General features: G+C 44.4%; 1 protein-coding gene across 1 annotated transcript in view; it reads right to left on the reverse strand.

The window, feature by feature from the left end:
* The window catches only part of ARHGAP32 (Rho GTPase activating protein 32), a 158,950-nt gene that overhangs the window by 83,973 nt on the left and 57,733 nt on the right, over positions 1 to 17,244 (reverse strand). Inside the window, exon 5 of the mRNA XM_082493848.1 lies at positions 15,815 to 15,901. Within this exon, the coding sequence (XP_082349974.1) occupies positions 15,815 to 15,901 (87 nt within the window). The remainder of the gene's footprint in view (positions 1 to 15,814; positions 15,902 to 17,244) is intronic.

Consider the following 17,244-nt stretch of genomic DNA (forward strand, 5'->3'; position numbering starts at 1 on the left):
TTGCATAACTACATTCAAAAAGCATATATGCTTTAGGTTGTTCTAAAAGTTGTATTAAGCAAAGTTTCTGCAGCTTTGGAGCCCAAGTGACAAATCTTTAAGCAAAACTAAGACAGCCACGTTCACAAGGGGTGCAATCAACTTTACAGGAAGGAATTACTGCAGCAACCTAGGAAGGAACTGGACAACTTTTAGTGCTTCCCCTCGCATCTCCAGCACAAATCACAAGAAAGAACAGTCTAAATTCTCTCAGCTGCACTTCCAGAGCTGCACAGCCACAGCAGCAGAAACAGCAGTGACCTCACTCAATATCAAAAAATACTACAATGTTTCACTATATCATTATAAAAATTGTACATCTTGCTCCCATTTCCTGCAAATTCTGAAGTGCCAGAAAGGTTTTGCAAAAGTTTTTTTTTTTTAATTTAGAGTTAATAAAATAGTAGAAACACTAAGTGACTGCAAAGTTGGACTCATGTTGTCAACTGTGTTTTATAGCAAAGCTAAACATTACTGGTGCCTCAGGCACATCACATCCACAAGGCAAAAATGCCTTCTTCACATTCTTAATGATGCCCATAAATTGTTTTTCAAATCAATTTTTCATCACCAATTCAATAATTACTTTTCTATTCTTTCATTATTGATGGTCCTGATTTAGAGAAGCACATGCTTAAATCCCATTAATTACAATGGGACGTAAGAATAGAGGTGAAGTTAAGCATAGTCAAGTGATCTCCCAGATTCAGACCTTGAACTACAAACCTAAGTATGACAAATTTCATAAAGAATCAAGTCTCAAATGAAGATTTCAATAATGTCATAAAATAGTTTCATCATCTTTAAAAGGAAAAATTGATTGCTGAGTTAAAAAAACACAACCCTTTTGAAGAAAATCAAAGTATTATTTGGAATTTCATTTTACAGAAACGTTCACAATGAAAAGCATCGTGACAATTATGGGATTTCTCACGAAATGGAAAATCTGGGTTCATTCCTACTCTCATCATTACAGCATGATCTGTTCTCCCTTACTCTTGCATGCTGTGTAGAATTAAATGTATGATGAAAGACTGGAGAGATTTTGGCACGCTGCACAGAGCTCCCTATTTTTTTCCGATTATCAAAGCAAAAAAGAAATGCCATGCTAAAAAAATTATTAGAGATTACTGAACTGATGATTTAATTTCCACTGAGCCAGAGATTTGAACCTTCCATTAGTAACACCATTACACCGAGATCACAGATCATCAAAAGCCACCCGGGCTTCACACGGCATGAGATAAGATTCAGAGGGATGCAGAACCCCAGCTCCACAAGCATCACTTTTAGCTCTCCTGGTCAGACGGCCTGAGGAGGACAACACGCAGCCGTAGCCAGAAGTTTACACACTGCCTCGAGCACAGCTCATGTGGTGACACTCAGAGAGAGCCGCAGCATCACTCCCCGGCCCCCTTCTTCCCCGGCCCAACACACAGCAGGGCGGCAACAGCTCAACGATGGCTGTTCCATCGCTAATAGAAAGACATCACTTCTTCCAGTACTGCTTTGTTACCACTGCACTGGGAAAAGCAAAGTTAAGAGGAGGGTATTTTAAAACATCCTTTTCATTTTCATTCCCAGAGTTAAAAAAAATAAAAACACCTTTGCTCCATCACCTCTTAAACCCTTCCACTGACCAGTACAAAAACCTTACTCATTTCTAAGAGGGGCTCCCATAAGCTCCAGGCCAGCTCCATACAGGAGTAGTTTTATGCGGACTTAACTGTTTTTCACTTGGGATCTGGCAAGAAGCAATTCTTCCCCTGCTGCGTACCCAACAGGGGATGGCTCTCTCAGAGGCACCCAGCTAACACTGAAGAGGTTTGTCTGCTCTCAGTGCTTGTGATACGATCCATTTACAAAACAGATACGCCCAAATCTTTTACAATAAAGATTTACAGATCTCCTCTCCCCTCTATGCAAGAAAAAGACTGTTTCCATCTATGCCTGTGCAGACAGGACTCCTTTTTGTCCACCAATGTCTCTTCAAGCCAGTCAGGGTGCTACTGAGTTCCAGCACGCACAACTTTCCCGTCCCACGCTCTGAGAATGTTTTCTCTGCGGCACCTATGATTTATTTATTTTAAGACAGGGATAGACCTTTCTTTGCTGGTTCAAACGCTCATTTCCTGAGAGAAATCACATGGATGCTCTCATGAACCTTACCAGTCCACATGGAGATGGAGACCAGAAAATGAAATGAAAGTATACGGCAAAAGTCACTGCAGTTTGACCCTACAGTAAGAAAACACCACATATTAAATAGCTGGAAAAAGGCCAGCATCCACCAGTAGGATTTAACTCTGCCACGGGGGTGACACTTACAGCTATCTGGGTCTTCGGTTCTGTATGTTATTCCAGCATGACCCTTCGGCCCTTTTTCTATTACAAGTCACACTGGAAAATGGCTTAGAAATTTAGTCAAAACAGAAAACAAGACTGATAAAATTCATCACTTCGAGTTTACCCAGGAAACGTTTTTTAGCTGGTGCCATAGGTGGCTTTATCTAAGCCTAAGTCTATTTACCAAAAATGTCCTGGATGACTTAACGTCTTCTGCTGTATTATTATAACTTTAAGGAAATTATAAATCTTTAAAATTCAAAGGGAGTTTGCACTAAGGCAACATAAAGCTACTTTATCTCTGAATGAAAGTGTGCACACTGCAGGGTAAGGCTTTTTGGCTAGCACGCTTCCAGGTCTCCCCTTGAAGCCACAGATGGATGCTCACCTTCACTGTGCCTGGCACTACCCATCAACAAGAGTTTGCTCCTTCCCTCTGCACACTGTAGGGCACGGAACCTCGACATCACGGCTATTGCGAAAGCTGGAAGACATCTGCAATCCCAAGCACAAAACCAGGCTGGGTGGAGAATGGACAGAGAGCAGCCCTGAGGAGAAGGAGCTGGGGGTGTTGGTGGATGAGAAGCTCACCATGAGCCGGCAATGTGCGCTGGCAGCCCAGAAGGCCACCTGCAGCCTGGGCTGCATCCCCAGCAGCGTGGCCAGCAGGGCAAGGGGGGGATTGTGCCCCTCTGCTGCACTCTGGGGAGACCCCCCTGCAGTGCTGGGCACAGAGCTGTTGGAGCGGGGCCAGAGGAGGCCCCAGAGATGCCGGGAGGGCTGGAGCCCCTCTGCTGGGAGGACAGGCTGGGAGAGTTGGGGGGGTTCAGCCTGGAGAAGTGAAGGCTCCAGGGAGACCTCATTGTGGACTTCCAGTATCTGAAGGGGGACTACAAGAAAGCTGGGAAGGTACTTTTTACAAGGGCGTGTAGTGATAGGATGAGGGGGGAACAGTTTTATACTGAAAGAGGGGAGATTTAGGTGAGATATGAGGAAGAAATTGACTGTGAGGGTGGTGAGCCCCTGGCGCAGGTTGCCCCGAGCAGCTGTGGCTGCCCCATCCCTGGAGGTGTTGAAGGCCAAGTTGGACGGGGCTTGGAGCAACTTGGGCTGGTGGGAGATGTCCCTGCCCAGGGCAGGGGGGTGGAACAAGATGATCTTTAAGGTCTCTTCCAACCCAAACCATCCTATGATTTGCATTAGCTTAACCCTACTGATGAATGCATAAATTTTACTTAAACATTAGCACTTGCTCCCCTGACCCCTTCGGCTGGCGGCTCCGAGCAGGGATGAGCATTGGGCACAGCAGCAGCTACATCCAGAAGACGTCTCTTCACTGCTGGAATTGACCTGGCTTAGAAGATAGCATCAGCAGCTTGCCGCGTGGTACCCATTCTGCTGTCAGGCAGGTGCACATATGTTTGGAAGAAAATAAGATAAACATGGGGAGGAGGGAGCTTTAAATAAGGTGAGAATGATGGAAACACCAAAGCTTCCGAGCTCCACCTGTGATCACAGGACATGGATGCATGAGAGAAGATGATGAGAACATACGTACGGACACACTGCAAAGCAGAAGGCAGAGGAGAAAGTTAAGGATTCACCACATAAATGTTCTAAACAGCTGTATTCCACAGAAGTAATTAATCTCTTTCAGCATTAATTATCAGCTTATTATCAATTAATTGCAATCAGCAGGGAAAAAAAGAGATTTTAATGGAGAACACTACAGCTTTTCTCCCCTAAAAATTGTATTTCCTTGTGCTCCCTGATTCCAATTACAGATAGGAACACTGAAAAAACACGTGGGAACACAAGGCTGCCGAACACCTGCATGACAGCAGCATCATTCCCTCTTGCTCCGATGGATTTCGGCACCTCCCCACGATGAGGTACATGCAGCTTTCCGAGTGTTGAGCTGCAATAAGCCACGTCCTTCCCACGGTTTCGCCGTCACTCGGAAGAGCAGCTTTGCCAGCAGCACCCAGACAGCAGGCAAGCATTTGGCTCAGGCTCTGGTGGCAATTGGTTTTGTAGAGGTACAAAGAAACGAGGGCCGGCTGAGCAGACCTCGCGCAAACATACCCTGTGTATGGGGTTTGAAATGGTAACAACCATTTTTCCTCCCCTAGAACGCCTGTTCCTGACCGGCAGGCTGGCAGACACCTAACAAACTCGAAGCAGGATTTACAGCTCTCAACGTTGTGAATGGAATTCCCTGCTCGCCTGACATGTTCCAATCTAAACGATTCCACATCAATCACCTCTTTAGTAAAATTATACCCTAAGAGCAGCAGGTCACAGAGAAATGCAGGGGTGGGGGTGGGGGGCGGCCGTGGCATGGGGGACCGCTTTTCCGCACTTCAGAAAATTCAAATAATAACCCAACATGAGCTTACGGCCAGGAAAGGAAATGCTTCAAAGCCACTAACAGACCAACTGCTAAGTGACGGGAACTAACATTCTACCATCCTCCAGGTAGCACGGCCAGGAGCGAACGCATCCAGATTTACAAATGATTCCATGGCCATTGCACATATTTAATTACAACACCCGCTTTACCCTGTGCCCCAAACGTGCTATAATCTACTCAGCACTTAACCACAGAGAAGAAACAAGGTTTCATCAAAGTAAGGAGGCACCACTGTCCTTTAAAACAAAACAAGCAAAATAACCCTTTGAAAATTACTTGCCCGAGGTTAGTAAAACAAAACACACAAAAAACCCCTTTCCGAATGACTTGCCTGAGGTTAGCTGCAGCAGCAGAAGCTTAGGCAGATATACATCTCCATTTTCTTAAGTTTCATTGCTTCGGCACATCACTGAAGCTGTTTTTTAATTTGAAGTGACCAAAGCACAGAAGCATGTTTTTGTTAACACTAATTGCCAGGAAGAAATGATTTTTAGGTCCAAAACCCAAGAAACTGTGTTTGAAAAAAAAAAAAAAACACAACCCACCAACAACAACCCAATCCCTTAACCCCAGTGATGGTTGCCACGCAACAGACCACGCATCTATCGCATCCTTTACAAAATAACAGAAACTTAGAAGCATGGAAATAATTAAAAACATGGCATACCCGGCACTGCTTCCATTACAGACCCATTTATCTTGACACCCCAGAATGACACAAAAAATGTGAATGGTATTTGGAAAATATCACTAAGATGTAAGAAATACCCTGCAGTCTGCCTCCAGGAGCGGCACTCAGGGATGGTCTTTCCCAAGGGCACGGGCGGCCGCTCCTGTGGTCCATTCCCCCTGCAACCCCACCAGATTTATCAGAGGATGTTGGAGAGAACACCTCTGCCTACTACGACTCTTGGGGGGGGGTTATAGAATAAAAGACTTGAACGTTTCAAGGAAAAAGGTATGCAAGCAGGGATGTTAAAGATGTAGCTGACCAAAACTCAAGGTAAGAGGGTGGAAAGGTGAAATGTTATTTAGAAAGCACATGGAACAGAATCAGCTCTGCCGAAGTTATGTTAACAGAGCTGGAGCCAAAAATGGAAAAATAGCTGCTTTACTGGCAGCCGCACGCATCAGTTTTAAGAATCATAGAATCACAGAATGGTTTGGGTTGGAAGGGACCTTACAAAGACCATCTCGTTCCACTCCCCTGCACTGCGCAGGGACACCTCCCACCAGCCCAGGTTGCTCCAAGCCCCGTCCAACTTGGCCTTCAACACCTCCAGGGATGGGGCAGCCACAGCTGCTCGGGGCAACCTGCGCCAGGGGCTCACCGCCCTCGCAGCCAACAATTTCTTCCTCATATCTCATCTAAATCTCCCCTCTTTCAGTGTAAAACCGTTCCCCCTCATCCCATGGCTCCCCTCCCTGATCCCGAGTCCCTCCCCAGCTCTTCTGGAGCCCCTTTAGGCACTGGAAGGGGCTCTGAGGTCTCCCCAGAGCCTTCTCTTCTCCAGGCTGAACCCCCCCAACTCTCCCAGCCTGTCCTCCCAGCAGAGGGGCTCCAGCCCTCCCAGCATCTCTGGGGCCTTCTCTGGCCCCGCTCTGACAGCTCCGTGTCCTTCTGATGTTGGGGGAAAAAACATTGAAAAGTGGTGCCCAGACCCAGGAAATGAAACATTTAAGACAGGCCAACTTTCATACCTCGTATTCCTAATGGGGTCTTTTAAAAAGGTAAACCACAAAGTTTGAAATAAACAAAGGATTTTAAAACCACAGATCAGTTAAAAAAACGCATCATTAGAAAATCAGTTCCTTATCTGTCAATGCCTGAGCCCTTCATGGCAAATTCGCTCTGCAGTCACTTAACTATATTGGTGCACAATTGGGCATAACGTCTGCATCCCATAGCCCGCCTGCACCTCCCCAGCTTCTGAGGTTTGGAAGCTCTCAGTCCCTGCCGAGGCAGCTGGGAGCTCAGGAATTCACAGCAGGTCAATAATTCCCAGTTCTTTCATGCTTCAGGTGTCAAACTTGCCCAAGGTGTCAGGACCTGGATGTTTGCTGAACCAGGTCAGCTTATCACAGGTTAGACAACACGTAGTGATGAGAAACGTCCGCTTCATGGCTTTGAACAAATTTGGGGCACAAACTTGCTCTGTAACACCAGGAGAGCCCTAATGAACGCAAAGATTTAAGGAAAAAGCTCAACTCACACTCCGAGAATTCTGTCACTGATGCTTCTAAAACAAAACTTATTTTTAATGTAAAGTACAGCCAGTGATAAATGTAGTTGGGCAAAACACCTCTAGTTACTGAGGAAGACAATGGCATTTAACACTTCAGTGTTTTTTATCACCAAAACAACTCAATTACAAATTCTTTTTAGAATATCAGAGTTTAACTAAACAAGGTGCACTTAGTGTAACTGGTAGGACATAACTTTCGAAAACTTTCCAAATTGAGAATTTTGCCACTTTGCTCAGTGACGGTAAATATTTGCTACAAACAATGAAGACAACTCATTGTTTGATTCACTGCTAAAGCATCTCTACACACATGCTTTTTATTTTGATGTAATTTCTGTGCCTTGAGAGTGCCTTTTCTTCACTAACCTGCTTGTCCTACATTTTACGTCCAACAAATCTGTTGTTTGGAAGTGTACGTGCTCTTCCAAGGCCTATGAACTTTATCTACATGCAAGTTGTTCAGGTTTGAGGCATCATAACTGAACTCCTTGTCTCTCTCCTGATGCTTGCTTAGCCACGTAACATCTGACATTACCTGTTAATCAAAGGAACTTCGTAGCCTGGAAGAAGATGGCACTGGATGAAACTGCTTTGGACTATCTGTCCCAAAGGGCTGTCAACTTTCCCAAGTAAACAGAGGCTGTAATATTCCTTTTAAAAACTCAAACATGTAAACTTCTCTATAAGGAACAGACACGAAGGCAGCTAAGAAAAGCAGGAACATCCACCACAATCCTCCTCTTATTTTGGATCCAAACCAAGTCCAGCTCTTGTAAAACAAGTAAAATTGTAGACAAACTGCTCCTCTGCAATGCGTTGACATGTGCCTAGTTACAGGGCAGGATTCAATGTCTCTTCAGAATAAAGCCAACTGTCCTCTTCAATTTGTGGCCGGGCCCAGCCTTGTCTACAAAGCAGCACATGACGATCAGAAGCCCTGCCAAAATGCATCGCTTACAGAAAGAAACCATAATCGCTATCCTGTCCTCTTAGATTTCAATAGTGATTTTCACTTTTGCTTCAGAGCTAAGTAGAACACAATTTGGGTACCAGAAGATTGATGTCTCTAATCCAGAGCTTGCCTTCTGAAGGCAAAATGCCCAAAGGACACGACATTAACAAACAACCATATAATTGTAAAAGCTTCTGTTGCCTAAAAAAACCCCCAACTTTCATGGCAGCACATTCATGCGATACTGCATTTTATGCTGAGAAATAATTTTCCCTCTTGCTCATCATCCCTTCCAAGACCAGGGCTACACTGACCGTTCACTTCAGCCGGCAGGTTTCCATCCCAGAAAACCATCTGCAGAGCACGCGAAAGCGGCTGCTGCCGTGTATCACTCGCCGTGCCCTCGCACAAATAACCGCACAGCACCTCAGTCCAACACACATCTGATGAACTGGTGGGCTGCTATCTTGTGGGAATGGAGTGAAGGACGTGTCCCATCAGCTGGGCACCAAAACTCCAGAGCCCCAGTGAGACGTGGATGCCGCTGTAGGTCAGTGCAACGCCACTCCTGGATTCATCACACGCTCCTCTGCAGTACAGCAGACAACAGCTAACTTCTGTATTTCCATCCCACAGTCCCGAAGAGCACAAATACGCTGCAAACAGCCAAAGCAAGCAAATGGCACAACTCTTGGAAGTTTTCCTCCTAGGTCCCACTGTAGACATCGTGCTGACTGCACGCTTCGAAATAAAAGGCAGCAAAAACAACGGGACAAAAATCCTCTTTACCTCAAAAATGCTACTTCCCTTCTAACATGTCTAAACCACTCGGGTGAATTAAGCTGTGTACAAATCCCACGATGAACAGAGGGTACGGTGCAATGGGCTTTTAAACCAGGAAAAGGACACAGCACACCACAGTGTTAATCCTGTTTGATGGGAGTGCTGCCCTACCAAAAACAGTGTTCTGCGGCAAAACTCAAAAAAACAGTCAGTCAAATCCTTGCCCTTAATGATTATTATCCCAATTAATGAATTAATTTATGCTTTAGTATTATCATAACAGCTACAGAGTACTAGATGTTCATTATGCAGTTCTTAAAGGCTTCTAAAGCAATTCAATACCTTCTGGCTTCTAATGCAATTCAATACCTTCTCTCTCTTCCCTATAGATGCTAGCTTACTTTCAAAAATCCTGGACAAGACCCAGGTTTTTCAAAGACACTACACCTTGGCAGCACTTTGGCATCGCCTGAGCTTTGAGCACAGCCCAACAGCACTCCTCAGGCTGCTCGCCAGCTTCATACATTCTTTATTAATCCACGTTACTATTGTCACTTCATTTTTATTTATCGCTGTTGAGAGCAGAAGGCACGTAGTATATGACCTAAGATCAACCATTCGAGCACAGAACATCAAGTGATGGATTAGGATTGTGAAAACAAGGATTTTAAGTTGCTTTCTTTTGACTAATGTAAAACAGCCCTCCTCACCCGAGAAATGCTTCAGACAGAGGTTTCAACATTTGTGAACATCTGGAAGGATAGGCTAAAAATATGCAATCCACAAAGGTCAGGTTTTAAAAAGTTTTTGGGGGCTTACAAATAAATACCCAGTATCACAAGAGGGATTTTCCAGCACTTGCAAGCACATGAGGTACCTGATGTTCACTGGCAAACCTGTTGATGGAAGTTACATTTCCCTGGGCATTTTGTTGCAGTCATCTTCAGGCAAGCGGTACCAAGTGTTTTCAGAAAAGAAGTACAGAAAACAAGCTAGGGGGGAGAGGCCATGACAGTGACCAGCATTTTAATGCGTTTTAAACCAGAGTAACTTTCCGAAGCCCTTCTGAGCAGACAAAGCTTTAGGACACGCTGAGGGTCCCTACGCGCCATTTGCAGAAAGCAGCCAGCGCTACGGAATCAGAGCATAACCCTCAGGGCAGCGCATGGTCATTCTACACCTGCTTCAGCTCAGCTGCTCCGCCACGGAAGTATTCCACCACCCACAGGGTGGATTTGGGTTTCACCCTCAGTAGGACTCACCCAGCAGCTCCATGGACACTAGACCTCGGGTGGAAGAGGGGCTGAGAATGCCTGGGTAGAGGCAGGAGAACACAGCCAGGCTGCGATAGGCATATGTGAAACTTTACCTCAATTTACTGCTCCATAAAAGGACGCATGTAACTGCTTTTGTTTAGCAAAATCTTCTTTAAACAACAAAAGCAGAAAATTCTATGTTAGGAAAGGAGAAGCAGGTTAACACAGATTCTGAAAACAGATTTTGCATTGGGTAGGATCCAGCTTGGATGCTCCACATAGATCTATCCCATTAACAAAGATGAGACCAGCTTTTCTCTCTTTTTTTTGTAATATGAATGTTAAACACACATAAGTATATACATATATGTTTATGTGTGAGAATTTGGCCCTTAGAGTCATCCGTTTAAAAACCTGTAGCTTTTCACAGGAGGAATGTTAGTAGCACTTGCTCAGTAATTGTTCTCTAGGGGTTAGAGCTTCAATTGCACAAGACGAAACTATTAATATATGAAAGAGCAAGCCTTTAAGACAAAAAAAACAATCATGCAAAAGGTTTTTGAATGTTTGACTCAAAAAATCCTACTGCAAGCAATTTGTGGGTTTTAGGATGGACCAGAGGCAGACGGAACCAGCAAACCACACTTTAGATATTAGTAGCCTGAGAAAGACATTTGCTTCGGTGAAAATATAATCCGCTCCCCTCTCCCCACATACCAGCCAGGATGGGGAGTCCTGTCTGTTCTTCTGACTTGGATCCCGTTTATTCCTGGCATTCTCACTGCTGCCCTTAAAGCACTTATTATTGCAACCACGCTTCCAGCGGCGGAGCGCTGCACAGGGCTGCCTGCAGAGCTTTGCAAATACTGCTCTTCAAACAGAAGATACCAAAGCTTGAATCTCCTGCAAGGCAGAGCTGGGAGATACGAGCAGGATAGATTTGCGTAAATGCCTTCATCTCCTACATCAGAGACCTTATTCTATCAATCAAAACGAACACAGCACAGACAGCGATGGCTGCCCCGAACAAAAAACAGGAACAGGGCAAAGTACCGGGCATCCCGTACAACAAAGCCATGGGCTCAGTGTACTGCCAGCGCGGGCTCTGCAAACACGAGCAGGAGAAGGGAGAAAGTTCATGCTTGGACCACGAGAGCTTCCTGCCTTGGAAATGACCCTATGTTGCAGGAGAAAGAGGCTTCCTTCGCCAGACATTGGCATTACCCCATGAAAAGCAGGAAACAGAGAAAGTAGTGTGGCTCGGTCCTGAGATGGCAACAGTCAGTCTGTGTTTAACGGTCTATCAGGAAATTTAGTCCTAAGATTGTTTTAAACATCACTCACGCTCGCGTAGGCTGACATTTCTGGTTTCTAGTGCCTGTCATTTCTGTTTCAACAATCTACCTGCGAGAACGAAAATGACCAAGAAAAGACAGAATAGACAGACAGAATTCAAGGTCTCCCTTAGAATGTGAACATTTTCACAACCGGTCTCTTATTGTCTCATTGCTGTTCAAAATTTCACCAAAAAAATGATGTTTGAAGTGTTGAAGTACCACAAATCTCACATTGTAATTAGTACTGCACCCTTTTGATTTTTCTTTCATTTTTCAGAAGAAAAGCTTAGCTTGGCCATTCTTATGTTGCAATATTTAAATACGTACGCAGTGGCTGTGATGCCACAACAACAAATCCAACTACATTGAAAAGGCGTATTTTCAACTCGACAAAACATGCTGGCTGGATTAGCCTATTTCAGCCTTTTTGCAGGCTCTTACTTTTGTTGATTTATTCTCAACACACATAGTAACCCCTTTTAAATGTGTTGCAGACCTTGTAAATTCTTTGCTTACTCCCGTGGAAGTTCGCAAGGATTGCAAACACTGTCAATGGACCTCCGCAGCCGACAGGTCCAGCACAAACTCAGAAAGGTCTCAGACATTCCCCGTGGTCCTTTAAAGACTGTGGTTATTGTAAAGACTTGGAAATACAGTCTACGGAGCTCAGAGGGTTCACAGGTACACTCCTCACATCACACCTTTCAGGATTTTCTGCTTCTCGGTTTCCTACACAAAAACCGGTCTCTAGCATTCTTTAGAGACATTTTCCTCCCTAGCAAAAACGCACATGCCATGCTGTCTGCGCTCTGGGAAAGTGCAAGCTCAAAGCATTATTCCTTTTCCCCAAAATCTCTCCTTGTGTTTCAAGCATTTGTAGATTGTTTAAAAGTCTTCCTTCCATCCGTCCATCCCTTCCTTTATCATAGAGAGGGATTTTGTTTACATTTATTTTAATAATAGCAATCTTTCAACAGCAGTAACTGTACATGTCCTGAAAGCAATCTTCTAGAAATGAAAGTTAAACAGTGCAATCTTACATGGGAAGAAGGAAAATCCACCTACATTGCTCTAAAAAACCAAAACAAACCCAAACCCTCCTATCATCAGCTCTTCCCAATAAAATTTCAAACCCTGCCTTTGTCATTTGCTAGTTTTCAAGCTTAAATTTGTTCAAATAAATCAGAAGAAGAATCCTATCTTTGCACTTTTCAGAAACACTCGGAGCAGCTCTCTATATATTCCTACTTCTTCTTAAGAACCAATAAACTGGATTAATTTTTTGAGGTCTCTTGGTAGAAGAAAAGCTGAATAGAGACTTAAAAAACCCCTATGAACCTCACACAAAGCTTGTCTTTCACAAGCTGACTTGCAGCAGAAATGTGTCACAAATACAACTCAAAAAAAATATTTTTTTTTTCAAACCTTATCTGGGAAGGTTTTGCAAAATAGGCATCAAACGATAATTCTCTTTACACCACTAAAATTATACTTACAGATGGGAAACAGTGGGATAGAATTTCCTTCATGTAAATGCCGAACTGTAGTCTGCCAAACACAGCTAAGACTGAGCTGGATGTTATAAAAGCCTAATGTTCAAAAGCTTTGGTTTGTTGTCTGCTACAGAGTGAAATGACAAACTAAATGGCTTTTTACGGACCACACAACACACAGATTGTATCTGCACAGTCCAAACTGGGCAAATCACAGCAGTATAATGCCCTCATCCCCAAAGCTAGGTTTTTAGCCTATTTCTCTACAATCTGTAATCTAAAATTGCCGGGATGGCCAAACACCATTGCTTTTCATCTGTTTCTGCAACAAATCACAAGTGTCTTAAAGGTTTTAAATTGATATGTGTTTAGCCTTAATTAACAGACTTTGTTTTCTCTGGGTCCATTGGAGAAACCAAGGGGAAGGTTGCTGGCTGCTGCAGCAGGCTCAACACCACTGCTAGTAGCACATCCCAAAGGCGAGCAAAGTGAAATTTGTTTTACAGGCTTTTTTTCTCCCTCCTTCAGTATTTTTGGTGCGATACAGACGCATCCTGCCCAAATCCCTCCCCACTGCACTATCATTCCATGAGCTATTTCACACCTCCCCTTCAACTCTAATGTGGAGCCAAATCCATCCAGACGCCACCGGCATCCAACGCATGACAGAATGGAATCTTTCCCTGGACATTAGGAGAGGCCGTGAGATGTCAGGGGTGAAGTATCTCCACGGTAGAAATGATGCTCAGCTGTGCAGCTCCTTCCATGCCTTTCCCTTCATTGAATCCAGATGCCACAAGTTTCGCAGCTTTGTAAGTATGTGAAAGACGGACGCAGACTAACACGCGAGGGGTCAATCACAGACTTGGGGTGGGAAGAAATTCTATGTAGCTGGAAGGATTACTTAAAAAAGAAGAAGAAAAAGAAAAAATGAAAAAGTGACTGGTTATATGCCCATCCTTTAAAGTGATGAGGTCAACTAACTTCATTTTAGTTTACTAACACTGAAAAAGAAGGTACCAGAACTTGTCAGCAGTTGGGCATGGTTTGCAGCTGCTGGATCTACTGGACATCTTTCTTAGCCACTGCACAGAATTCACCACGTTGTCCCCATCTCTGCACCGTATTCTCAGAAACATCCCTGCAGAGCATCTGAGAGTCTGCCAAAGCATCAGACCAGCTGGCTGGAGAGCTGGACTCCCCTGGAGCACTGCACCACCAGTGCCTTGCATGCTACGTACTGGCTGTTTACTACTCCTGGGGCTTGCTCCTGCACCAACATACTCTGCAGGGTTTAAGGACACAATTATACCTACCTGTCCCGTCAGGGAGGTAGGTAGAAAGAGCAGAAGTGGTATGCTTCCGGGTTAGAGAAAAACTGTTCCACAAAGCATTGTCATGTTCTAGAGGCTCACCTGAAACAGTCAGTATTACCTGAAATAATACAAGGTTCATCTCTGCATTAAGCACTGTGAATGCTGTCCAAAACATGAGGACTCAAAATGTATTGAAATGTCAATTTCCTTAAGTCCCCTGAAAAATCTCATTCTCGGTCACTGTACTGCTCTTAGCTGGGACACACACACGTGTCCACTGTTTTGCAGTACTGTTTGTTAGCTTGGATTGCTTTTCTGAAAAGTGGCTATTTTGGATGAATCTGGCTACAGCTGGGTCAGAACAGTACTAGCAAAATGCCCAAACACCATCAATTTTGAGAGATGCTGACTTTCAGCCTCTTCCCTCTCCCAAGAGCACTATTTATATGTACGTGTAAGTGCACGTGTGTACGTGCACCGTAAAAGCTGACAACAGAGAGGAATTATTCTGTGTTTCTATCACAGTCACCCCACTGCTGTAGCCCAGCTTGAGCCAAGCTCCACCTCCAAACCAGAGCAGGACGCTTTGCTCAGATGCTCAGAACACCCCACACCAGCACACACACAGAGCAAGTTCACTGCAAATTCATGTTTCTGTGGGTACTAATGCCACTATGCCGGAACAATCCGACAGCAAATACTTCCCCACCCCACACAATTCAAATGTAGGTAACACGCGTGTGTCTGTTCCATACGCATCCTTCTAGTGCCTGAGAAATGTCAGCAGAATCACATGAAGAGCTCTAAAGAGAGAGACAGACTCCACGACGATTCCCATTAATGCTCAGCAGAAATTGATAAGATGGACGCTCAAGAAGTGCTGAGAGGAGTCATGAAAAGAACGGCTATGCTAAGACCGGAAAAATGACCAAACACAGGCATTAACTCTCAATTGAATTTGTCAATACGTCTCCTACAAACAACAGTTTCATTCAGCGTATTAAAATATGACAGCCTATTACGTAGCATGTTACAAAGTCGCTATCCCCGTATTAGCAGATGGGGAATCTGTGGTACGAAGCAGCAGCTTTATCTGCCCAAAGCATTTTGATACCACAGTAGCAGAGGCAGCGAAAGAATTCCACACCAGATGTCTGGAGACATAACTGGGAAGAGATCAAGAATCCCCATCTCCTGGCTGCCAGCAGCACACCTTGATCAACAAAAACGCTGGCCAGCATTCTGCCTCATGTTCTTCCCCTGTCTGTGTACCCGGAGTGTCCGTGTGTCAGTGTGTGCCCCCCCCCCCCCCCCCACTGCCAGACATACATACGCGTAGGCTGAGCATGCACGCTCATGTCTCCAGGCTAATCGGTGTGCAGCTCTGCACAAACTGTAGCAAGGATTATTTGCTTAACAGACTCCTTTTTCTCCCCTCGATGCTCCTTTTCTTTTCTTAAAATTAGCTGGTCGCAGTACCACAGACAGCATCCTTTTGAGGACCGAGCTAAGTGGAAAAAACCTACACCCGCCGCAGAAAAGTGTCATATCGAAATATTACGAGGCTGTGTCGCCAAACATAATGCAATACAGGCTGGAAAACGGGGCGGGGGGGAGAAAACATGGCATTTACCTGACAAGAGATCTGTACAAGGTAGACCAGTTCCTTGGATTCACAGCCGTTCCTCGTTACTTCATTCTGTTCCTCCGGGAGCGAAAGCTACACCAAGGGGAGGGGGTGGAGAGAGAGGGAGAGAGAAAGAGCAGGTCAGTGAGCAGGGATAAGCCAGGCATGTAATAATGCACAAAGCACAACATCCACAGCAACTTGCTCCAAGACATGCTGAGTATCAGGGAATCAGGGAAGCACTCGTCTGTCTGGAGCTGTCAGATAGAAAATATTCAGCATTCACGGCTTACACAGACCCTCTAACGCCATTGGATTTTGGTGTCTCACCTGACAGTTTAAAAATAAAAATATGGTTCAAAAATAAAACAATCATAGGAAGGCAAACTGTTCGAGCCAGGGATTAAACCTCTAGCTTAGAAGTCTGCAAAATTAATTGTTCACTGAAAATACCTCTATAAATATTCATATATCAGATAACAGTGATTCCCACATACACACTTTATTCATTTTTTACTATATATGTTCAGGCAGACAGTAGATAATAAAATAGATCTCCTAATTTCAGTGTTGTCAACCAATTTACCACAACAGAGAGCTTTATGGCACTGTTCATCAAGTACAGAGTCATGAAGTACATCATCAGGATGTGCCTGTTTTCAGAGCAGCGAGGTGAGATTTAACTGTGCATGTAACCGAGCGCCTTGACTAGTCCTTCTACTAGTCCTGCCACTCCCACTAGTCTTGATATCCTCTGCTTAAAATGGCTTACATTTAATCATCTTCGCTGAAAACAGAAGTTACAAACTGATCACAAGCAATTAAAACTCTTTGCAACGCAGATAAAACCCTGAAATGTCTTCCAAAATGCTGTTTTATAACAGAGAGAGAGAGATGGTCACCCAGCACAGAACCCCAGGAAGAGAAAACCCCGAAACGCTCCTGTAAAGGTGCACGGGAGAGGGTGAGGTGTCTGCGCCTCTCTGCACACACACTGCTCGTAGGAGGGACATGAAATGGCACAGCGAAAGCACTGCCGTACCTGCCAGAAGAGTTACTCTCTGTCTTCCTTAAGCAGAAATGATGCCAGCTTAAAAATAGAAAGTGCTGAAGAGTAGTCCAGGACTTTTTACACAAAGGTCTTTTGGAATAACACTTTCTCTCTTGGAAAACGTGTACATAAAAATTTAATTCTGTAACAATATCGTAATTAGCTAAGACCAAAAAAAATCCCAACAACAAGTGAAAGCAGAAACAAACATAAGAGTGAGGTGAAAAATCACAAATTGCTGTATTTTCATGAATGTAAGCATGAGAAAATCACACCCACGTGATTAGAGGCACGTACCCCTGAGAAAAAGGGAGATAAACAAAATTTGCTTACATATAAATGACCCCCGATACCCAGAGCGAATTTAATTTTGCCAGTATCTCTC

The sequence above is a fragment of the Vanellus vanellus genome (assembly GCF_965231255.1).
Source record: "Vanellus vanellus genome assembly, chromosome: 21".
In the NCBI taxonomy this organism is placed as follows: domain Eukaryota; kingdom Metazoa; phylum Chordata; class Aves; order Charadriiformes; family Charadriidae; genus Vanellus; species Vanellus vanellus.